The 24278-nt window shown below is 42.9% G+C and overlaps 1 protein-coding gene across 1 annotated transcript; it reads right to left on the reverse strand.

Annotated features, from left to right (window-relative positions):
* Window positions 1-12903: 12903 nt before the first annotated feature.
* Window positions 12904-20781, reverse strand: LOC137096923 (DGAT1/2-independent enzyme synthesizing storage lipids-like). Its single transcript, XM_067467421.1, has 6 exons — window positions 20499-20781; window positions 19979-20143; window positions 18769-18962; window positions 16267-16327; window positions 15805-15944; window positions 12904-13440 (listed from the first exon to the last, which is right to left on the reverse strand). The coding sequence occupies exons 1-6, from the start codon at window positions 20779-20781 to the stop codon at window positions 13336-13338; spliced, it is 948 nt and encodes a 315-aa protein (XP_067323522.1). The 3' UTR covers window positions 12904-13335.
* Between the last annotated feature and the right edge of the window lie 3497 nt (window positions 20782-24278).

A 24278-nucleotide genomic window follows, 5' to 3' on the forward strand; every position in this document is an offset into this window, starting at 1 on the left:
GGAGTGACTGATCAGTCAACTTGACCTCAATATCAGGAAAAATATTACAGCAGATTATAGCAGATTATAGATTATATAGCAGATTATAGAAGAGTCTGTTTGGAGGTATCTAGATGACAACACAATAATGACTATGTGCTAATATCAAAATGGGTTTGTCAAACATCATTTCACATCTTGATTTCTGATTAGATCATTTCTATGGATACATTCCAGGTTGTCAATATCCTTTTTGAATTGTGGTGCCCATATCTTTTATCTAATAATGAAAAGTATACCAGGAGACCCACTAAGCCTTTGCATAGCAGGTTAGAGGCAAACCAAGCCCTGTTTGGCTTTTTCCTCTGGCCTTCAGAGGGCATTGAGGAAAGAAGAAAAGGGAGTGGGTGAACAGCTGCTCTCCACAGTGCCTTCCAGAGCCGCAGCAAACAACTGGAAGCGAGAGCGAGCTTGTGCTTGGGCTTGCTCCAAAGCCCCACCTTTTTTCCCCCAAGTCTGCTCTCGCTCTTGCTAGTGTGCCTGTTTTCCCTTGCTAGGGAAGCGATGCGAATGTACTCTCGCAGTTGGCAGAATTCAACTGTGAGCGTACGCTCGCATCCCTGCCCTCTGCAATGGAAAACAGGCACGCTAGCAAGAGAGAGAGCAGCCTCGGGGGAAAAAAAAGCGGGGCTTCGGAGCAAGCCCGAGCGCAAGCTTGCTTTCGCTTCCTGTAGTTTGCTGCGGCACGAGCGTACGCTCGCAATGCTGCCCTAGCAAAGGGAAATAGGCGGAGAAAGAGGCGGAGCATCGCTCATGCTGGCACAGTTTGCTCTCGCAAAACCCTAGTTTGCTACGGCCCTAAGACCCGTCGCAAACTAGGCTCCTGCGGGAGCAAACCTTGCCAGCACGTCCCTGACGTCATGAGACTCCACCTCTCGCACCGCCCTTTTCTCCGCCTCTTTCTCCGTGCCAGAGTGGTTTTTCCTTTGCTAGGGCAGCATTGCCAGCGTACTCTCTCAGTTGGCAGTTGAGGTCTCTTCCAACTCTTATGATTCTAATATCATTTATGAATTGTGGTGCCCATTTTTAAATCTAATAATGGTCCGGATTCCAGACAAGCGGAAGTGGCCGAGCAGGTGAAGCTGCCGGTTGGCAAGAAGCGACGCAAGGTCCTGGCCCTGCCCTCCCACCAGGGCCACAAAATCAGACGGCTTGATAAGGGCAAAGTGAATCTTCCCCCTACAAAGAAGGGAGCTGTCCCCACCTAGCCGCAAAGGAGGAGCCCAAGCAGGTGCCAAGAAGAAGCAGCGCTGGACAGGAGGCAGCCAGGCCGAGGCCCGTTTTGAGCAGCTGGTGGAGCACTACAAGTGCCGCATCCTGGGCAGTGGCTGGAGTGGTCTGCTGGCCAAGAGGGGCAAGTATTTCGAGAGCTGAGCTGTCCCGGGAGGGAGAGAGGGAAGAAGGGACACAGAGAGAGGCCAAAGACAGTCCCCCTTTCTTCCTCTTGGACTATTTATTTTTATTTATTTAAAACATTTATATTCCACCCTTCTCACCCCGAAGGGGACTCAGGGTGGAGCGTAGCATATATATGACAAACATTCAATGCCGGGACAAGAATTCATATACGTATACATAAACATTAAAAACATTTATCTCAATACTAAAATACACCATTTAAAACCGTCTTGGTCATCTGCATCAAATCTAATTGGCCTGGTAATTATCCTACTGCTGCTTTGTTGCCCTGTCCTGAAGGCTTGGTCCCACAGCCAAGTTTTTACCATCCTTCTGAAGGACAGGAGGGAGGGGGCCGATCTAATCTCACCAGGAAGGGAGTTCCATAGCTAGGGGGCAATCACCGAGAAGGCCCTGTCCTTCATCTCCACCAATCGCACCTGTGACAATGGCGGGATGGAGAGCAGGGCCTCCCTGGAGGATCTTAATCTCCATGATGGTTCATAGGGGGAGATGCGTTTGGACAGGTAGATTGGGCCAGGGCCGTTTAGGGCTTTATAGGCCAAAGCCAGCACTTTGAATTGTGCCCGGTAGCAAACTGGCAGCCAGTGGAGCTGGCGTAACATGGGAGTTCTATGCTCCCTGTATACCGCCCCAGTTATTAACCTGGCTGCCTCTCATTGGACTACTTGAAACTTCCGACTAATGGGAAAACTTGGGAGATCTGCAACCTAGAGCAGCTTCCTGAGAACCAGGATGGCCTCTGCATCCACAACCTTCACTTTGGAGATCTTTGCAATGGCCAGAGAAGCCACAAGGAGCCACCACTGGAAGGGCCTTGAGACTAAAGAGAGGGGCCTCTTCCTTCAACTGGGACCTTGACTGAGCGAGAGATGCTCAGATGACAGAGGCTGGTCTGGAGTGAGTCTGGCCCTCCTTGGCACCAAGGCAGGGAGGGAACCTTTGTTGTGGAAGAGGTCTCCTTCCTGGGCTTCCTGATGTGCGGGAATGGCTGAGTCCCATGCAGAGCAAAGGCCTCTCAGGTTTGGTCCCCTGAGAGGGCGGCTAAAGATAATGAAAAGCAGGTTAGGGGCAAACCAAGGTCCATGGGGCTTTTTCCTCTGGCCTTTGGAAGGCAACAAGGAAAGGAGAAAAGGGAGTGGGTGAATGGATTAAAACAGGCATGGGCAACCTTTGGTCCTCCAGGTGTTTTGGATTACAACTCCCACCATTCCTAACAGCTTACCAGCTGTTAGGAATGGTGGGAGTTGTAGTTCAAAACACCTGGAGGGCCAAAGGTTGCCTAAGTCTGGGTTCAAAACACCTGGAGGGCCAAAGGTTGCCTATGTCTGGGTTAACCTGTTTTGGTGATAGTATGATAGCTGGGTCCAGAAGCTCCAAGCCTTATGCACATTCCGCAACAACAGTTGTGAATAAGGGAAAGGGAGAGCGGCACACTGAAGGTGGGAATATACAGTTGCATTTGGTGAAAGGATAGAAAGGAGGGGAGGGTTAGGATAAGGTTTAGAGTATGGGTTAGGGGTTACGCTTAAGGTAAGGTTTAGGGTTTGGGTTGGAGTTAAGATTAGGGTTACGATTAGGGCGAAGGGTTTACCATTAAAGGACTCTTATATTCCTTCTATAATATCTGTGTTCCCTTCTGCGTTGTGCAAACAGTACTCCCAAAGGAGCGAAATGAAAACAGCGTAAGGCTCAGAACTTCCAGACCCAGTTTTCATACTATTACCCCCGCTCTCCTCCCCCTTCCTATTCAGAGGGACTTGGGTGATAGTATGATAGCTGGGTCCGGAAGCTCCGAGCCTTACGCACATTCCGCAACGGCTGCTGTGAATACGGGAAGGGGCGAGTGACACATGGAGGGCGGGAATATACTTCAATTTGGTGGAAGGATAGAATGGAGGGGAGGGTTAGGATAAAGTTTAGGGTAAGGTTTGGGGTGGGATTAGGGTTAGAATTAGGCTTAGGAGTTAGTCTTAGGGTATGGTTTGAGTTAGGATCATGGTTTAGGTTAGGATTAGGGTTAAGGGTAAGGTTTAGGGTTCGGGTTTTACCATGAAAAAATTCTTACATTCCTTCTATAATATCTGTGTTCCCTTCTGCGTTGCGCAAACAGCGCTCCCGAAGGAGTGAAGCGGAAAGAGCGTAAGGCTCTGAGCTTCCGGACCCAGCTTCCATACTATTATCTGGGCAACCTTCGGCCCTCTAGGTGTTTTGGACTACAACTCCCACCATTCCTAACAGCCTACCGGCTGTTAGGAATGGTGGGAGTTGTAGTCCAAAACACCTGGCGGGCCGAAGGTTGCCTATGTCAGGGTTAAAATCTAACCCGTTCTCTTCCCCCTTCCTATTCAGAGGGACTCTGGCTTCCTTTCCCTCCTTTAGGGACCTGGACGAGGAATGTGAGAACTCAGGGAAGTGTTGGCTGGAGGAGGAGACGGAGCGCCGGGGAATCCAAGGGGCGCGTGGCTTCCCGTGCTCTTAAAACCCGGGGGGAGGGGAATCCCTTCCTCCCTGCCCTTCCCCCCTCCCCTCCTTCTCCTTCTCCTCCTCCCACGGTGACCTTTCCTCTCGCTCGTTCCCGTCCAAGAGGGAAGCGGGGCCCACCTGTTGCGCCGGCTGTAACGTAGCAAGAGAGGAGAGCGCAAGAAGCCGAGGGCGAAGGGGAAGCAGACTGAGCTGGAAGGAAGGAAGGAAGGAAGGAAGGAAGGAAGGAAGAAGGAAGGAAGGAGTGGGTCAAGCAGGCGAGGGCCCTTCCAGGTCCAAAGGGTGCCTGGGGGCTGTGCAGGCGGCGGCAGCAGCGCCTCCTTCCCCCCGTTTTCCCGGGCAAGAGGAGCCAGGTCCCCCCGTCGCGCCTGTGCGCCCAGCCTGCTCTCCAGTGCCCACACGGGGAGAAGAAGTGCTTTGGACTTCGGAAGGCTGAGAGGGCCGCTCCATGGGGCGTTTCGAGGCCGAGGGGAGGGCCGGGAAGCCAGGCTGGCAGGTGGAGAGCTGAAGCCCGGCTGTTGGTTTACTAAATGTGTTTCCTGTCCTGCCCTCTCCCCCACGTGGAGGGACTCAGAGCGGCTGTTGATACGCAAGCCCTTTCTTTCCTCTGCTCCATTTTCACCTCCACTTCCTGCCCTCTTGCATAATCCTGATTTCTGCAAGAAGTCTTACACATCATTTCAGATGAAGAAAACTTTCCTTAAAAATCATGTAAGTTATTCCTCCTCCTTCTTTTTGTGGTACCATATAAGTGTTCACTGTAGCACAGCACAGAATAGGAAGTCATACTCCAGCAGTTATAAAGGAGTATATCAGTGTTGTTAGAATGAGGCTCCATTTGGAATCAAGCTCAGAAAGATAATGGAGAAACCACAGTGATTGTCCTAATTTAAAGACACCTCAAGGAGAAAACAAACCAAGCAGCCACTCCCAAACGTTGATCCTTTATCTCAGTGTTTCTCAACCTGGGGGTCAGGATCCCTGGAGGGGTCGCCAAGAGGTGCCAGAGGGGTCACCAAAGACCATCAGAAAACACAGTATTTTCTGTTGGTCATGGGGGTTCTGTGTGGGAAGTTTAGCCCAATCCTATCATTGGTGGTGTTCAGAATGCTTTTTGATTGTAGGTGAACTATAAATCCCAGCAAACTACAACTCTCAAATATCAAGGCCTATTTTCCACAAACTCCACCAGTGTTCACATTTAGCATACTGAGTATTTGTGCCAAGTTTGGTCCAGATATAGTGCTCTCTGTAGGTGAACTACAACTCCCAAACTCAAGGTCAATGCCCACCAAACTCTTCCAGTGTTTTCTGTTGGTCGTGGGCATTCTGTGTACCAAGTTTGGTTCAATTCCATAATTGGTGGAGTTCAGAATACTATTTGATTGTAGGTGAACCATGAATCCCAACAACTGCAACTCCCAAATTATGTTTCATAACAGGAGCAAAATTACAGTTATGAAGTAGCAAAAAAAAAAAAAATGTTATGGTTGGGGGTCACCACAACATGAGGAACTGTATTAAGGGGTCGTGGCATTAGGAAGGTTAAGAAACACTGCTTTAGCTGCTTCTGACTTTATAACTTCCAGAAGCCCCTGCTGTCATGGTCATCAATCAGGAATTATCCGAGATCAAGTCCAAAATATCTGAGAAATAAAGTTCAGGAGTCACTTCCTAATTTCCTGATACTGAGTAATGAAGAGCTGTCTTACCTGACATAACACAAGGTATTCGTTCAACTTCCATTCATTATTACACATTCAGTATATTATTATAACAGTTTTCAAAAAGATGTATTATTCTGTTACAGCATAAAATGAGAAACAGAGCGGCTGTTGATACGCAACCCCTGTGGAACAGCTTTGGAGTGCCTCCCCCTCCTGCCTCCCTCCATTTGGTGAGGAAGGGGCTCACATGGTCACTTTGGGATGCACCTTAGAATCAAAGAGTTGGAAGAGACCTCTTGGGCCATCCAGTCCAACCCCCTGCCAAGAAGCATGAATATTGCATTCAAATCACCCCTGACAGATGGCCATCCAGCCTCTGTTTAAAAGCTTCCAAAGGAGGAGCCTCCACCACACTCCGGGGCAGAGAGTTCCACTGCTGAACGGCTCTCACAGTCAGGAAGTTCTTCCTCATGTTCAGATGGAATCTCCTTTCTTGTAGTTTGAAGCCAGGCTGGAGACAGATAATATAGAAGGAATGTAAGAGTTCTTTAATGGTGAAACCCTAACCTTTACCCTAACCCTGAACCGTACCGTAACCCTAAACCTAACCCCTTACCCAAACCCTTTCGCTAACCCAAACGATAAACCTTACCCTAATTTATTTATTATTTATTTATTTGCTATACTTGTATACCGCCGTTTCTCAGCCTAGCCGGTGACTCAACGCGGTTTACAACAACTTATAACAAACAACAGTATACAGTTTAAAAGCATAAAAACACGATCCACAATACATATATCAATAAACAATCCAATTCATCTCTTGACTAAAATCGCGATCCAGTTTCGTCGCCCAAATTGCCAGTCCTTCAATCATTACACTTATTGCACTGAGTTAACCGAACGCCTGCTCAAACATCCAGGTTTTTAGTCTTTTCCGGAAAACCATCAATGAGGGAGCTGATCTTACCTCTATGGGGAGGGCGTTCCATAGCCGCGGGGCCACCACAGAAAAGGCCCTGTCTCTCGTCCCCGCCAGCCGCACCTGTGAAGCAGGCGGGATAGAGAGCAGGGCCCCCCCAGAAGATCTTAGGGTCCTGGTGGGCTGATAGGCTGAGATACGTTCCGATAGGTAAGTTGGGCCAGAACCGTTTAGGGCTTTAAAGGCCAGCGCCAGCACTTTGAATTGAGCCCGGTAGCAGATCGGCAGCCAGTGGAGCTGGTGCAGCAGAGGAGTTGTATGCTCCCTGCGCTCCGCTCCAGTTAGTATCATGGCTGCCGAGCGTTGGACTAATTGGAGCTTCCTGGCCGTCTTCAAAGGCAACCCCACGTAGAGAGCGTTGCAGTAGTCTAAACGGGATGTAACCAGAGCGTGGACTACCGTGGCCAAGTCAGACTTCCCAAGGTACGGGCGTAGTTGGCGCACGAGTTTTAACTGTGCGAATGCTCCCCTGGTCACCGCCGAAACCTGGGGTTCCAGGCTCAACGATGAGTCCAGGATCACACCCAAACTGCGAACCTGTGTCTTCAGGGGGAGTGCGACCCCATCCAACACAGGCTGTAACCCTATACCCTGTTCGGCCTTACGACTGACCAGGAGTACCTCTGTCTTGTCTGGATTCAATTTCAATTTGTTCGCCCCCATCCAGACCGTCACAGCGGCCAAGCACCGGTTCAGGACCTCGACAGCCTCCTTAGTAGCAGGTGGAAAGGAGTGACAGAGTTGGACATCATCCGCGTACAGATGACATCGCACTCCGAAACTCCGGATGATCTCACCCAGCGACTTCATGTAGATGTTAAACAACATGGGAGACAGTATTGAACCCTGAGGAACCCCACAAGACAAAGGTTGTGGGGTTGAACAGGAGTCTCCCAGTAACACCTTCTGAGACCGGCCCTTGAGGAATGAGCGGAGCCACTGTAAAACAGTCCCTCCAAGACCCATTCCCGCGAGGCGTCCCAGAAGGATACCGTGGTCGACGGTATCGAAGGCCGCTGAGAGGTCCAGCAGCACCAACAGGGACACACTCCCCCTGTCGAGCTCCCGGCGCAGATCATCCACTAAGGCGACCAAGGCTGTCTCGGTACCATGCCCCGGCCTAAAGCCAGACTGTGCCGGATCCAGATAATCCGTGTCTACCAAGAATGCCTGGAGTTGTGAGGCCACCACACGTTCTAAGACTTTGCCCAAAAAGGGGAGATTGGAAACAGGCCGAACGTTGACGAATTGAGTGGGGTCCAGTGATGGTTTTTTCAACAGCGGTTTTATTACAGCTTGCTTTAAGCTGGCTGGAATTTTGCCTTCCCGGAGGGAGGCATTAACCACCACCTTCACCCACTCGGCCAATCCCCCTCTGGCCTCCTTCAGAAGCCAGGATGGGCAGGGGTCTAGGATGCATGTGGTAGCTCTCATTCCTCCAAGCACCTTGTCCACATCCTCGGATTGAACCAATTGAAATGAATCCATCAAAACCGGACAAGCAGATGCTCGTGTTACATCCTCAGAGACTGCCGTTAATATGGTGTCCAGACCAGAGCGGATCAAAGCGACTTTGTCTGCAAAGAACTGAGCAAAGGCTTCACAGCGAACTGCCGAGTCATCAGGGCACCCATCCTGCATGGTGGGTTTTAAAAGGCCTCTGACAACTCGGAACAGTTCAGCCGGACGGTTCTTTGCAGACGCAATAGTAGCCGCAAAGAAAGTCTTCTTTGCGGCTTTTATTGCCGCGGCATATGCCCTTAAAAAGGACACAAACCGTGTTCGATTTGGCTCGCTCGGATTCGAACGCCACACGCTCTCTAGTTCCCTCTTCTTTCGCTTCAACGCTGCCAGCTCCTCAGTGAACCAAGGAGCTGGTTTAGCTCGGCTACTTGAGAGGGGACGTTCTGGAGCGATCGTGTCTATTGCTCTAGCCATCTCCCCATTCCAGAGAGCGACCAGGGCATCGACAGGATCACCAACCGAGGCGGCGGGAAATTCCCCAAGAGCCGTCAGGAATCCATCCGGATCCATAAGCCTCCTGGGGCGGACCAACTTAATGGGTCCTCCACCTCTGCAGAGGTTAGGGGGTGCAGTTAGTCTAAAGCTGACCAGGTGGTGGTCGGTCCATGGCAATGGAGAGATGGATAACTCCTCAACACCGCCACCTTCCTCCCATCCCTGGCAGAAAACCAAGTCCAATGTGTGTCCAGCACTGTGGGTGGGGCCAGATACCTGTTGGGACAGCCCCATGGTTGCCATGGCAGACATGAAGTCCTGAGCCGCTCCCGATAAGGCGGTCTCGGCGTGGACATTGAAGTCCCCCAGCACAAGCAGCCGCTGGGACTCCAATGCCAGGTCCGAGACCACCCCCGCTAGCTCAGTCAGGGAGTCTGTAGTGCAGCGAGGTGGACGGTACACTAACAGAACCCCTAATCTGTCCCGGTCACCCACCCTCAGGTGGACGCATTCAAAATTTGTTGACTGCGGGATGGGGGCCCTGGTCAGAAGAATGGAATCTCTATAGACCACTGCAACCCCGCCTCCCCGCCCTCCGGATCTTGGCTGGTGCTGCACAGAGAAACCTGGCGGGCAAAGCTGGGTCAGATTCACACCTCCAGCTTCGTCCAGCCAGGTCTCCTAACACTTATCCTAACCCTAAACCATATCCTAACCTTAACCCCTAACCATAACCTTAACCCAAATCCAAATCCTAAACCTTGCCCTAACCTTTACCCTAAGCATCCCCTCCTTTCTATCCTTCCTTCGCTCTCCCCTCTCTCACTCCACCCTCTCTCTTTGCTTATTCACAGCTGTTTTTGCAGATCTTCATAACTCTTGGTGCTTCCGGACCCAGCTATCATACTATCACCTTTCCTTTTTTCTTCCATTTTCCCCAGCATGTTTGACTTCTCTAAGCTTTCCTGTCTTCTCATTAAGTGACCAAAGGACTTCATCTTTGCCTCTAATATAGTATAATATAGTAGAATCCTCTACTCCTGATGTAGGCATAAATGGGGGGTGCCTCCGCCTCCTGTCCTCCTCATCTCAGACTAATTGCCTGCCAAGCCCTTGCTGGAGAGCTTCACAGTATGGGGTGTATCTACACCAGGCATCTTCTAAGCTCAGTGGTTTTCAGCCTTCCTAATGCCTCGATCCCATAATCCAGTTCCTCATGTTGTGATGACCCCCAAACATACAATTATTTTCACTGCTAATTCATAACTAATTTTGCTACTGTTCTGAATCGTAATGTAAATATCTGATGTGAAGGATGTATTTTCATTCACCAGACCAAATTTGGCACAAATACCCGATATGCCCACATTTGAATACTGGTGGGGTTAGTGTGTGTGAATTTGATATTTGGGAGTTGCTGTTGCTGGGAGTTATAGTTAATCTACAATAAAAGAGCATTCTGAACTCCATCAAGGATGGAATTGAACCAAATTTGCCACACAGAACTACCATGACCAGCAGAAAATACTGGGAGGGTTTGGTGGTCATTGGCCTTGAGTTTTGGAGTTGTAGTTCACTTACATCCAGAGAACACTGTGAACTCAAGCAATGAGGGATCTAGACCAAAATTGGCACTAATACTCAATATGCCCAAATGTGAACACCAGTGGAGTTTAGGGAAAATAGATCTTGACATTTGGGAGTTGCAGTCGCTGGGCTTTATTGTTCACCTATAATCAAAGAGCATTTTGAACCCTGCCAATGATAGAATTGAGCCAAACTTCTCACACAGAACTATCTACAGAAAATACTGTGTTTCCCAATGGTCTTTGGTGACCCCTCTGACACCCCTCGCAGCCCCCAGGTTGAGCCTCCAACCCCCGGAAGCCCTAGGCAGCTTGTTCAGTTCTCAGGAATTCTGGGAGTGAGAGGCCCAAACATCTCTAGGGTTACAACGAAGATGCCTGATCAACACTAGATTCTTGAGTAACAAAAAAAACCTCATCTTGTTATTCATAGAATCATATAGTTGGAAGAGACCTTGTGGGCCTCCAGTCCAACCCCCTGCCATGTAGCACAGAGAGTTCCACTCCTGAACAGCCCTCACAGTTAGGAAGTTCTTCCTAATGTTCAGGTGGAATCTCCTTTCCTGTAGTTTGATGCCATTGTTCCAGGGCAGCAGGAAACAAACCTGCTCCCTCCTCTCTATGACTTCCCCTCACATATTTATACAATGCCATCATGTCTCCTCTCAGCCTTCGCTTCTGCAGGCTAAACATGCCCAGCTCTTTACGCCGCTTCTCATAGGGCTTGTTCTCCAGGCATGATCATATTACACACCCTCCTTTGGACACATTCCAACTTGTCAACATCTCCCGTAAATTGCAGTGCCCTGAACTGGATACAGTATTCCATTTATGATGTAACCAAGGCAGAATAGAGGGATAGCATGGCTTCACTGGATCTAGACACCATACTCCAATTTGTGGCTTTTATGTTACGGCTTTTACATGCAATTTAAATTTGTTTACACAAACACTCTCCATCCATTTGCCACTGTCCCGGCCCATCTGTTCTGATTGTTTCTTTTCTGGAGTTTCCACAGATCTATAAACCCAATTTCCCTAGTTTCCAACACACTTCACAACCTCTGAGGATGCCTGCCATAGATGCAGGTGAAACGTCAGGAGAGAATGCTTCTAGAACATAGTCATACAGCCCGAAAAATCTACAACAACCCAGTGTTTCCGGCCATGAAAGCCTTCAACATTACATTATTTTTTCTTGTCTTAAAAACAGACAAGCATCCCGAGCTCTGAGGATTACCTGGGAAGGAATCCCACTGGAGCATTGCAGCACACCAAAATACCTGGGAGTTACTCAGGACCATGCTCTGACCTACAAGAAGCACTGCCTGAATATCAAGCAGATAGTGGGTGCTAGAGTTTCCTTTTTAAGGTGAAACTACAATACATAGCATTCCGCCTCCCTCCTTGCTCTTCCTGACTCTAGTCAGCAAAACTTGAATGATTCTTATTTCCTCTTCTCCATTTCCACCTCCACTTCCTGTCCTCATGCATAATCCTGATTTCTACAAGAAGTCTTACACATCATTTCAGATGAAGAAAACTACTTTCTTTAAAAAATCATGTAAGTCATTCCTCCTCCTTTTTGTGGTACCATTTAAGTGTTCACTGTAGCACAGCACAGTATAGGAAGTCTTACTCCAGCAGTTATAAAGGAGTTTATCAGTGTTGTTAGATACAGGCTCCATTTGGAATCAAGCTCAGAAAGATAATAGAGAAACCACAGTGATTGTCCTAATTTAAAGGCATCTCAAGGAGAAAACAAAGCAAGCAGTCACTCCCAAATGTTGATCCTTTAGCTGCTTAGGACTTTAACTCCAAGAAGCCCCTGCTGTCTTGGACATCAATCGGGAATTATCCAAGTTCAAGTCCAAAACACCTGAGGAATAAAGTTCAGGTATCGCTTCCCAATTTCCTGATGTTGAGTAACGAACTGCTGTCTTGCCTGACATAAGGCAAGGTATTCATTCAGCTTTCATTTATTATTACACATTCAGTATAGTATTATAACAGTTTTCAAAAAGATGTATTATTCTGTTACAGCATAAAATGGGAAGCAGGGATATTGAAATGGAAAATGGACCCTCAAAGATACTGCTTGATTTTTTCATTCTCACCCTGTCTACTTTATGTTTTCTGAAAGGTACAACCCTATGATTATATGAAAAGGTGCAACTTGCTTGGATTTTGAGAAAAAGAATCCAGAGGACGTTAACTGCCACCATAACATAGCAGGCAACAAGCCTGAAAACCTGATATGAGAAGTCCCAGCATGTATGTGAAAAGTTAAATAGTATAAGGGTAGAAGAAAACAGGACCTTGATGGTCATTACACTCCATGAAGGCATCAAACAGTAGTCCCCTCATCTTTTGGATTTCCCATTTCAGCAAAAGGATGATAGCTGGGACCCTACGCTGGTTGTGCAACACAGGTTTGAATTAATGAGGGGAACACATGTGCGAGACAGCACAGCAAGTGAGAGACACAGCTACATCAGAGTCTTTGTAAGATAGTTCGCCAGAAAGGGGGAGAGGAAACGTCTATCCCATTTACCATCTTCGTAAGCCATTGTTTATCATTTAACAGGAAATAACTAACATTATCATACTTGCATTAAGCACTATGCGTTGCACAAGTAGTGTAGCATAGGGTCCTGGCTATCATACTTTTGCCCCCATTTCATGAGAACTGGAGCTGTTATAAAACAGTGTGTTGAGTCCTACCTCAAACAGATGACTCTGATACCAGAATTAATGGGATCGAAATTTACTAATGGATTCATCAAAAGTAACAGGGACACCATTTAGTGTTCAATTCTGGGTGTAGATTGTCAACCAAAGCAGTTACAGCCACTCAACATCAAATGATCTTTACATAGATTTTCTCCAGGTTTGCCATTAATAGCATCCAAATTGGAAGTCTACCATACATGAAAAGTGTTGTCAGCCTTTAGTTCTTCAGATACTACCCTGAAGAAATGTTACTCACATTAAATAGCTTTATTTTTTAAAATTCCACAACAGAAAAAAATCTCCATGCTTTGAAAGTTGGTTCGGGAGTAGATGAACATTTTTAATTCCGGTTTGATACAAAAACCTGTATAATTTGTGAGTCAACAGCTTCATATTTATGTTGAAGTTCCTTGTGATGAGCAATTCTGAAAGTATTAATGCATATCAGTGCCGTCCTTTATTTGCATTATTCATGTTTGCGATGCATCTCAAAGCGTTCCCCCAAAGCACGTACTATGCTTCCTGGTATTTTCTGGTGTTTGTCTCGCAAAGCTTCAATCGCAATTTTTGTCTATTACCAAGAAAATTAAGAGAAACACAAAAACATCCATATAGGTTTGTTATCACAGAAATTATAATCTAGGTTTTGAGGATGGGGATCATTTAGGATTTAAGGGTGTCATTTTTCACTAATCTGCTTTTCAAAGAAAACAAGTAATTTTAGCAATTTTCTTCCAGCTGTGTGAAGGTCTTTGAAAATTCTGCCATTTTTAAAGACAACTCGCAATTTGGAACTTATTCTGTAATTAATTATTATCCAGTTTTGTACAGAAAATAACATTTTGTGTGCAGGAAATTGGTAGGCAAAACCATGGTATCACACACACACACACGCACACACATAATATATGCTCTGTGCATAATGAATACCAATGAACCAATGAACGAAATCACACCAAATTTGGCAACAAAACATCTCACAACACAAGGAGTGACCATCACTCAAAAAATTATGATTTTGTCATTTGGGAGTTGTAGTTGCTGGGATTTATAGTTCACCTACAATCAAAGACCATTCTGAACTCCATCAACGATGGAATTGAACCAAACTTGGCACACAGAACTCCCCTGACCAACAGAAAATACTGGAAGGGTTTTGGTGGGCATTGACCTTGAGTTTGGGAGTTGTCGTTCACCTACATCCAGAGAGGACTGTGGACTCAAACAATGATGGATCTGGATCAAACTTGGCACAAGCATTCAATACGTCCAAATATGAACACAGATGGAGTTTGGGGGAAATAGACCTTGACATTTGGGAGTTGTAGTCACTGGGATTCACAGTTTACCTACAATCAAAGAGCGTTCTGAACCCCACGAACGACAGAATCGGGGCAAACTTCCCACACTGAACCTTCATGGCCAACAGAAAATACTTAAGGCCATCCAATCCAACTCCCTTCATCAGGGCAAGAAAACATAAAGGCCTCCTGACAAATAGCCATCCAACCATAGAGATAGATAGATAGATAGATAGATAGATAGATAGATAGATATGATTCACACACAGAGAGATATAGTATCATAGATTTGAAAGGGACCCTTAAAGAAGGACAATGATATTTTGCATGTTCCAAGTTGGGCAAACCAGACACTCTCCACATCAACACTGACAAAGAAACAACTGTTTACCCACAAGCATAAAGAAATTACATATATTAGAAACCAACACTTTCTCATTATTTTATTTTCCAGATCAACAGACTGGGCCACAGCAACGCGTGGCAGGGGATGGCTAGTAAATATATAAAGTAAGACATTAGAGAATGAGGCACTGCTTCACAATTCTAGAAAAAACCTACACACCACTCATATAATGTCATAGATTGGAAACAACTTTAAAGTATGTAAGAACTGAAAGCCATAGATTGGAACTGACTTTAAGGTATGCAACAACAACAACAACCACAAAACTCAGAGATATGTTTTTTGAATTCATTTAGACTTTCAGGTAAGTATTATTCCCAGGTAGGTGTATGTTTTGTTTGATGTGAAAGGTTGCACAGAAATATATCAATAATAAAATCAATAAGCTATAATTGCAGCTTAGATGGATGTAGATATAGCTTTAACGTGTACATCCGTTGACGTTACTCCACCCTTGTTGAAATGACAAGGGATCTGCAAGGCTGCATTTTATCAAGCTGTGTATTTAACTTGTATGCTGAGTGTATCGTAGACAAAACAGGATTGGATTCTGAGGCAATAAGCAAAGTAACTGGAGAAAGGAACATCAACTATTCAAAATATGCACATACCATATTACCAGTAGAAAATAACAAAGACTTGGAATGACAACAGAAGAAAATCAGAGAAGTAAATGCAAAGTCAGGATTGCAGTTTATCATTAAGTAAAACAGATGATTTACATATATTCAAAATAAATAATGACATTTAAATACACAGTTCATTTTTTTCCATACATTGATTTGGGGAGCATCTAGAATTAATGTTTGGCGCCACTTTGACTGCAACAGTTCAATACTATAGAATCATGGGGCTTGCCTAAGAGTGTGGGTGCCTTACCAAACTACAGCTCCTATGATTTCCATAGGATTGAAATAGCATGATTCTCTAAAAAGACAGTACGTTAGGCAGCAGTAAAAAAAAGAAGGCTGTTTTCCAAATGGATAGATTCAACCAAGGAAGCTGTGGCACTGATGTACAAATGTACTACTCCCATATTTCCTCAGATTTGTGTTAATAGGTGCCACTTCATCTCAACTCTTCCTATCATACTGGCAGTAACTGAGCACAGCAAAACAAAACAAAAACTCTAGATTTCTATAAATCATGGGGTTCTTAGAGATCTTAAAACATTTTTACTGGGTTTAAATGTTAATATATCTTTTAATCTCCAACAATAAATACTTACCTTTTCAGCTAATTCTGCTGCAGTTATATTTGGATCATATGGAATTGGTTGTCCAATATGTGTCCGGATTTTGACTGGAAATAGTCCATACATAGGAAACACTAATGTTCGTGTTTTCTCATAAAGCCATTGCATTGGTCCTATATATGAAATTGAAATCAAATGGGAATTGTTCATTGGGAGAAGGCAGATAAATTTTGTATTTGAAACTAATATTTTAAAATAAACAACATAATTGATATCAACTAAAATACTTGAAAACCTGCATGGGTTTACCACTGTATGTATCACTTCTAATCATCTTCAAACAGAGAAAGCGTACAGAGTGTCTATGCTCATGAATTAGAGTTTAACATTGTTTATAGTCTGAAGTTGTGGTCTTTCCACAGATTACTCAAAGTAAGCTCATATAAATTTGTAATATAAAATCAAATTTCTAAGTAGGTATAAAGTTTCACTTACTTATGTTTCCGTATATGACATATCCCTCTCGGATATTTTGGGTAAACATAGGAACAATGGGCTAAGAAACACACACACACACAAAAATGAAAAAAAAATCTTTAAAAATTTTGTCCATGTAGGTCAGTGACAACATGAATTGGAAATGTAGGAATAAATTTCTTGGATTTATGAACAATTTAAAAGAGGAAGAGAGATAATTATAAAGGGTGCATCAAGTAGGGAAGGATAATTTACTTTTTCCTCTTCTACAGCTGAAGACATTCCTCTGAAGATGCTATTTGTATTTGTGCTCCTGGGTGTATTTTATATTTTATAGAGAAGGAATGTATATAATTGTTCATTTCATTCCTATATTTAGGATGAAAAATTCAGGTTTTTTTCCTGCTGAGTGGGGGGCCAGGGTGGCGCAATGGGTAAAACCTTTGTGCTGCTGACCTGAAGGTTGGCAGTTCAAATCCACAATACAGGTTGAGCTCCCATCTGTCAACTCCAGCTCCTGCCAACCTAGCAGTTTGAAAACATGCAAACGTGGGTAGACAAATAGGTACTGCTTCAGCAGGAAAAAAAGACGCTCCAAGCAGTCTTTCCAGCCACACAGCCAGGAGGTGACAAAACAGGCTTCTCAATTTGAAAACAGAGAAAATTACCTCTCCAGAGCCAGAGATGAGCACCACCTCTAGAAGCCTCTGCCTTTGTTTGTGTTTCTTTGTCTCATTGTATATGACTGTAAAGGCATTGAATTTTTGCCTATGTATGCAAATGCTGTGTCCCTTAGGGAAGAAGGGCATAATATAAATAGTGCTTTATTTTTTCCTAGCATTTTGTGATATTGTATGGAAGTCTTAAGGTTTTTGAACAAATTACAATGTTTTTCCTTGAAAAAAAAGGTTGTTTAAAAATACTCACAATTTCTTTAGAAAAGAAGCCCTCTCTGTTCGTCTGTTTCTGCATTGTTTGGTTCATCTTCTGGTCCCAATTCAAAGTTCAGGTTATTACCTATAAAGCCCTAAATGGTTCGGGACCCGCCTACCTCTGTGACTGCATCTCCTTCCACCAACCTGCACGATCTCTCCGATCCTCCGGGGAGACTCTCCTCTCGTCTCTTCCTCTATCACAGGCAAGTCTAGTGGGAACGAGGGAGAGAGCCTTCTCCGCTGTGGCTCCCCATCTTTGGAACTCACTACCTGGTGAGATTAGGCAAGCCCCCTCCTTAGCAGACTTCAAGAAAAATCTGAAAACCTGGCTTTTCCAATGTGCCTTTGGAGAGTGGCCATACCATAAGTGTTGCCCCATTAACAGTGTTGCTCCTATGACATACTTTCCCCCATTTTAAACTGAAAGCCTTATCCCACTGTTTTGTTTTCTTGCCCCCCCTCATTTACATATTTCCTATTCCTACCTCACCCAGGGTTTTATCATTTTATCTTGTCCATTTGACCTGCCCATCCTGTTCGATTTTATATTGTGTGAATTTGCTTTATTATTTATTTGGTATTGTAATTTATTTTCTGATGCATTTTGTTTTTGTATTACGTTTTTTACTGTGTTGTATTATATTTTAAAAGGGCTTGGCCTCATGTTAGCCACCCTGAGTCCCCATTGGGGAGATGGTGGTGGGGTAGAAATAAAGATTATTATTGCTATTATTATTATTATTATTATTATTATTATTATATTTTGAGGAGTGACTCCAACATGTCAACATCCTAATTTCTCATTGAGAATTAATAAAGTTTTGCACCACTTTAATTGTAATGACTCAATGCTGTGGATTCATGGGAGTTGTGGTTTTACAAAATTTTTAGCCTTTTGTTTTTTGCCAAAGAATGCTTCCAAAATTGTAATTTGATGAAGTACTAGTGCTCTTTAATGCAATGGCAGTTAAAGTGGTATCAAAGCACATTAATTCTATAATGTAGATGTACCCTACATTGACATTTTTATGGATAGTATTTACATTCTGAATCTACAGCATTTTGATAGCTTTTTGGCATCTCGGAGTTGATCTCTGTTGGATTCCCTTGTGGGAGAATTCTTGTGTATAATTTTTTTCAGAATATTGATTGGATAAATATAGATATGTTTTATCTATTTATTTGCTTCATTTATACCTTGTCTTTCTCACAGCTGTAGGGGGACTCAAGGCAGCGTACAACTTGAGTCCCCCTACGGGACTTACAAATAGATACATGCTTATCTATTTCTTTGGTATTTTAAAATACACATGGAGCCTTGATATTTGCAAATTGAAATAGGAGGAAATGAAGAACAAGTAGGTCAAAACTGAACTTCACATATCACCAATCAATATAGGTGTATGATGGCTTTAACAGTTGCCTGTTCCATAAATATATTTGAACCAACTATGGTGTACATATCTCTTTTAGGCAATATTGTTATGACATAACAATTTAACTATTATAAACTTTGATTTCCATTTAGTGGAGACAGAAGAGTAAGAAATTAGAGAAACGAAGAAAGAAAAGAAATAAAACTCACCACTTTTGCATCTATGGCAACTTGAGCAAATCCCTTACGTTGCCTCCAGATGAGCTTGTAAGTGTTGTCTCCATAATTCTGCTCTCGAATTCCACCAGGTGCAACCGCTAAAAGATGTCCTTTCTCTAGAAGTGTCACACATTCTTCTCTTGTAGGATGAATACAGCGACTAACACGAAAAAGCTGTTTTAACCCTGTAATAATGAGTGTAAGAAATAATTACTTCACTCATAGTTTAAGAAAAAATCAGGATCTGTATTATATGAGTATTTTGCTTGTAGCTGCCTTTTCACACTGCAGAAAAAGGAGACCTATCAAATTTTCCCCATCCCTCTTACATAATCCATAGGGGCTCTGAGAGACACCCATGAGTTTTCTATTGTTGTGAAAGGTAGACTAATATTGCTGGTGCCTCACCAGACTACATCTCCCATGGCAGTGAAAGTGGGGTCAAATTGCATTAAGTCTACAGTGTAGATGCGCCCATGGCTACATTATTTCATTTTGAGAGAGACTGGACAAGGGCACAGGGTCTTCCCTGTGAACTGATTTTCTCTTGCTATTTTCAAACATCTTCTGCAAAAGAGCGAAAGAAATGCCACACTTCATCTCTTTCTGTCACATTGAGTCATGACAGTCAAAGTTGTGTCAAACTGCATTAATTCTACAATGTAGCTGCATCTTGATGGAGGATGCATCTGAGCAGCAGCAGATTTTCACTACTTGTTCAGCTCATGTTTATCCTTCCAAAGACATCAAAAAGATTATGGAGAAAAAAGAGAGGTGACTACAAAAGCCTTATATTCTGTTCCAATGCCTTCTACATAAAAAAGAAAGCAGCACCTGTGGACAGAGATAATATAGGATAAATTTATTTTATTTTACTTTCACCCTACATGGAAAAATCAGCAGATGGGAAATAGTTATGTAGTTTCTCCAGCCCACACATTTCCTTAATCTCAGCTTGCATGCAGCCCATCAGTGATTTTGCACTTTAATACTGTCGATTTTTTTTAAAGAAATAAGAAATCCTGTGCACAACTTCAGCCACATTATATGTTCAATAAATGGAAGATTCCACACAATAATAAGGAAGTTTTGAGAATAAATTAGAAAAAAATCCAAATAGCTTAAAATGATGCTATGAAAGGGGATCATTTTCATTGTAAATACTTCTCAACAAAGTTAAACATTTTTGTTTTGTTTTTACCTGGTAGATGAAAAAGGAAATGGCCCATCACAGAAAAGCAGAATCTCCCTGTAATTCTATAGAGTGTAAACATAAAGAAGCACTGATCCATTGCTAAGGCCCCGTGGTAATAAACAAGAACAGCAGGTCCTTTTGGAAGATTTTCTATTCCGCAAATTTCATAACCTATCAAGGAAAAACACGCAGTGTGTTCAATATTACTTCATGAACATGTAGATCTCATACTTTCTATATCTTAATCATAAAGGAGGCCAAATTGTAAAGTTGTGTGTGTGTATCTTTAATGAAAAAATGTAAAGGTATCATCATTTGTGTTTCAAAAGGAAAAATAATTTTAACACTAAAATTCTAATGAAATCTATGGATCCCCTAACCAGAAAAAATGCACTTAAATTAATGGCCTACTCAAGAAAATCAGAGACAAATTAGATTCTTATTCCTGTTCTGAATAAAAAGGCTACTGTATCAGAAGAAATATTGAAATTTTGTATTTCGGGGGTTATATGGTATTCATGCTTACCATGTAATATCTTTCCCAACACATAGGCCCCAGTTGTCAGGATTCGCTTTGTTTCGTCCCATAGTTTGTTATCTGTATCTTCTGGAAGGTTACCAATTTTCCTACAAATGGCACAGATTGTACTGCCAAAGTACATTGTGAGGATGGAAACAAGAGCAGGATAGTATAATATTATTAGAATCCCTAGCATTATAAAAGGATACATCATTACATCTGGATATCCACCCAAAATATAATGTGTAGGGTCTTGCTCTAAACCATTGTCTCTACTTTCAGCTGTCATCTTTTGAATAAATGGCAAACCTCATGAAGTTACGTTCCAAGACTAATTATTTCTTCACTTTTCTCCCTGGAAATAAAAAGAGAGAATACATGATTGATTACATATGCCAAGTACAATCCTAACCAAAAGATCTACCAGCTGGAACAATTTAGGAAGAACCTGTTTTTCTATTACCATGAATGCGATTTTCCTGTGTCTTGGCAGGGGCTTGAACTGGATGGCCCATGAGGTCTCTTCCAACTCAATGATTTTATGATTCTATGTGCAAAAAAATAATCTCTCTCTCTCTCTCTTTCTGTCTCTCTGCAGATTTTCTTCTGTTGGTCAACTCTGTTGGTCAACTCAGCAAGGAGATCTGCTCTAATAAGGAAGCCTTTTAAAGAAAATATGCTCTTAAAAAAGCCTTGCAGGAAAGGATGCACTTTAGGGCCACACTTTCTTATATCTCCTGTATGGGTCCCCAAGGCCATCACTTCATCATAGATGTGCATTATTATTAGGACAAAAGGAAGAGCTATGGTGTAACTGTTGTATTCTTTCCTTCTCTACCAAGGCAGAGATTTGAAAATAATTTCCTCCACTCCTCCTTTCCCCCTGTAGCTGGCATTGGGGCAAGTGATGGGGGGCAAGTGAGACAAATGGTGAGGGGGCATTTAGGGTGGCCACCCAGCGAGAGGTGCAAGATTATCTTTGTTGCTGCTGCTGGCTGGTGTGGACTTTCTCCTGTCTCTGTGGTACCTGGGTAATCCCTGTCGGGGCACTTATAGGGGCTGATCCAGCATGCCAGAAAGTAAGTCAGTATAGATGTGCCTTAGTTGAATTGAAATAGATGTATTTCTTTCAAAAGGCCCAACAGTATCCTATATATCTGAAACACCAATTTTGTTGTATATACATAATTTTAAATGTAAAAATAATTTCATATTTCCAAGCTACAGAACTTTTGCATTGGTTAATTTGTGCAGGGCAATGACTAATAATTGTAAGACTGAATGATTGTGTTCCACTCAATCTTACCACTATTAGCATAAAATGTAGTGATTTTCATAAACACACTCCAGCCTAGTTTGCTTCCATTCCTATGAGGATGTGATTAATGTTACCAAGCCACAGAGATTAATGTTACCAAGCCACTCAAAGCTAACGATCTATGTCTAGACAGCAAAATATGCTTTATCAGGTAACTGGTAAAGAAACTGCAATATTGAAAAATATAAAAAAACTCTGGACAATGAATTGATCTAAAATATAGACCCCAAAATCATGGCAGTTAAAGTGATATCAAAGTAATTGTATAGAGCACAAAAAATAAGCATAATCACAATACCTTATTTTGTTGATGAAGATGATACATTTTGTAAACAAATAAAAATAGTGGTATTTAATATTTATTCTATAATATATCTTGATTTCTGTTTTCTTGCTGTCAACAGATAGTTGATGAATTCTATTTATTAGTAATGATGATATAAGTAAAGTTGTATACAGAAACATAAGTTTAAATTTTTATATAATTCAATAATTTACGAACTATTCCCTCCTAAATCAAATTGGTTAAATTTAGAATGTCATATATCACAATTTGTAAAATAAACATACAAGTAAACATAAGCACTGACCTTGTGAATAGACAGTCTTCTATTCAAAGTATTGAATTCCAGATATAAGGTCTCCCCCTCCCTCCCTCCTTCCCTCCCTCTCTATATCTTTTAAATATTGATGAAAGTCAATGATGCAGTCATCAAGTAGAAAAACTGGTTCTTTTAAATATCCCAGAAAATATGATCTGAAGTAATCATTTGAGGATGTATTGTCCTTATCTGCCCACACAAATCTTTGTTTGTCCAAACAATGGTCAGACATAGTATGATACATATACACAGAAAAACAGACACTAATCCATTAAAGCCCTGCGTAGAACATGAAATCTGAATTGCAGTGTTGCTTAATAACAAGATAGCAATGAATAATTATGTTCTTCCATATTATTTAGGACACTTTATCTTTTTTCCCATTCCAAACTTTGTTATGGTGCTGACATTTTTTTTTCTAGTTTCTAAGAAGATTTCCTCAGGCTTGTTTATATAGTTACAATCTTCTGCAAGGTAGCCTCAAAAAGGTTATATGGTACACTTCTAAAGAAGATGTGAAGAAGGTGTTTAGCAGTTCTACCTTTTCCCTATCCCCTGTTGTAATAAGAAATTCTATGTGAAAATTTGATAAATATGATTTGATGTGATGTGTGGGAATCAATGGAAGGATGTGTGGTTGGAGTTAATAATTTTGGAAATAATATTATTTCCAGTATAATATTAAGGCCTGCAATGACTAACTACCTGCTTGCTGGACTTGCTAATGAGAAAACCTGATAAGAACTGGGACAGTGATAAAAGGAAATGTTTGCAACCTTCCTTATGCTAAGAAGGAAGTCAACACAAGCCTTGTGTTTGTTAACACCAATCAAGAAGATCAACATTGAGATGGATCCAGGATGGAAGACGTCTATCGTTAATTTACAACTTTGGGACCACATCAACAGAATATTCCTATAAAAGACTCAGTGTAATAATGCTCAAATCGTGACAGACAGAGACGCTGTTCACCCGGCATGCTCTGCTCCATGGAAGGAGAGAGATGGTGTATTCAGATAGTGGCAGATCTGCACAGGAGCAGTCTGATCACTTTGGGGCTTCTTTCTCAAGGGAAGAGGAAGAAGTGTGCTTTTGGAGTCTTGGATTTTGTGCAAGGAGTCAGGTTCTGCTGTATGGAAAACAGAGATCCGGTCCTTGGCATTGTTCTTAGGGAGAGAAGTTTTGGCATCTCAGCATTTTGAAGTTTTGGCGTTATGGAGTTTGGCAGGCTGCAGGAAACAGGGTCCGGCCTAACAGGTGTTTCTCCAAGGAGGTAGAAAATGATATGGTAATATTTGGGTGCATGTGGATGAATGCATGTACATGTGTGTGAATGTTGATTGAAAATGTAATTCCCCTTTGTTTGTTTGTTAACCGATGTAATTGTAAACCCAATGTAGTTGCATAGAATCTGTATGTCTGTATGTTCAATGTCATTCTTTGTCTAAATGTTTTTCTGTAATCTGATATACCTTCTCACACTGGAAATCGCAATAAAAAGAACCTATGCTTTATTCATGACGCTGTTAGCATTTCACCACTTTCAACTCACAGATACCATAGAGTTTACTTGTTGCCCTTTTACTGACATAACCAAAGACCCCCGCCCCCCCCTTTTTTTGTTTTAATCTCTTTGGCAAGCTTGGGCTAATTTGTGGGTTGTTGAAGGTTTTTCCGGGCTATATGGCCATGTTCTGGAGGCAATTTTTCTCCTGACGTTTCGCCTGCATCTATGGCAAGCATCCTCAGAGGTAATGAGGTCTGTTGGAACTAGGAAAAACCAGGTTTATATATCTGTGGAATGACCAGGGTGTGACAAAGGACTTTTGTTTGCTGGGGCTAGCTGTGGATGTTTCAGCTGATCAC

This window comes from Anolis sagrei, chromosome 4 (genome assembly GCF_037176765.1).
Source record: "Anolis sagrei isolate rAnoSag1 chromosome 4, rAnoSag1.mat, whole genome shotgun sequence".
Taxonomy (NCBI): domain Eukaryota; kingdom Metazoa; phylum Chordata; class Lepidosauria; order Squamata; family Dactyloidae; genus Anolis; species Anolis sagrei.

Bases quoted from the DNA above. Each gene is read 5' to 3' on its own strand.
- LOC137096923 (XM_067467421.1), bottom strand. From the start codon at position 20,781: ATGACAGCTGAAAGTAGAGACAATGGTTTAGAGCAAGACCCTACACAT. The intron at 18,963-19,978 runs GTAAAAACAAAA...TCATTATTACAG, and splicing joins TTTCCTTTTTCATCTACCAG to GGTTAAAACAGCTTTTTCGT. The intron at 13,441-15,804 runs GTAAGTATTTAT...TCTTGGTAATAG, and splicing joins CAGCAGAATTAGCTGAAAAG to ACAAAAATTGCGATTGAAGC.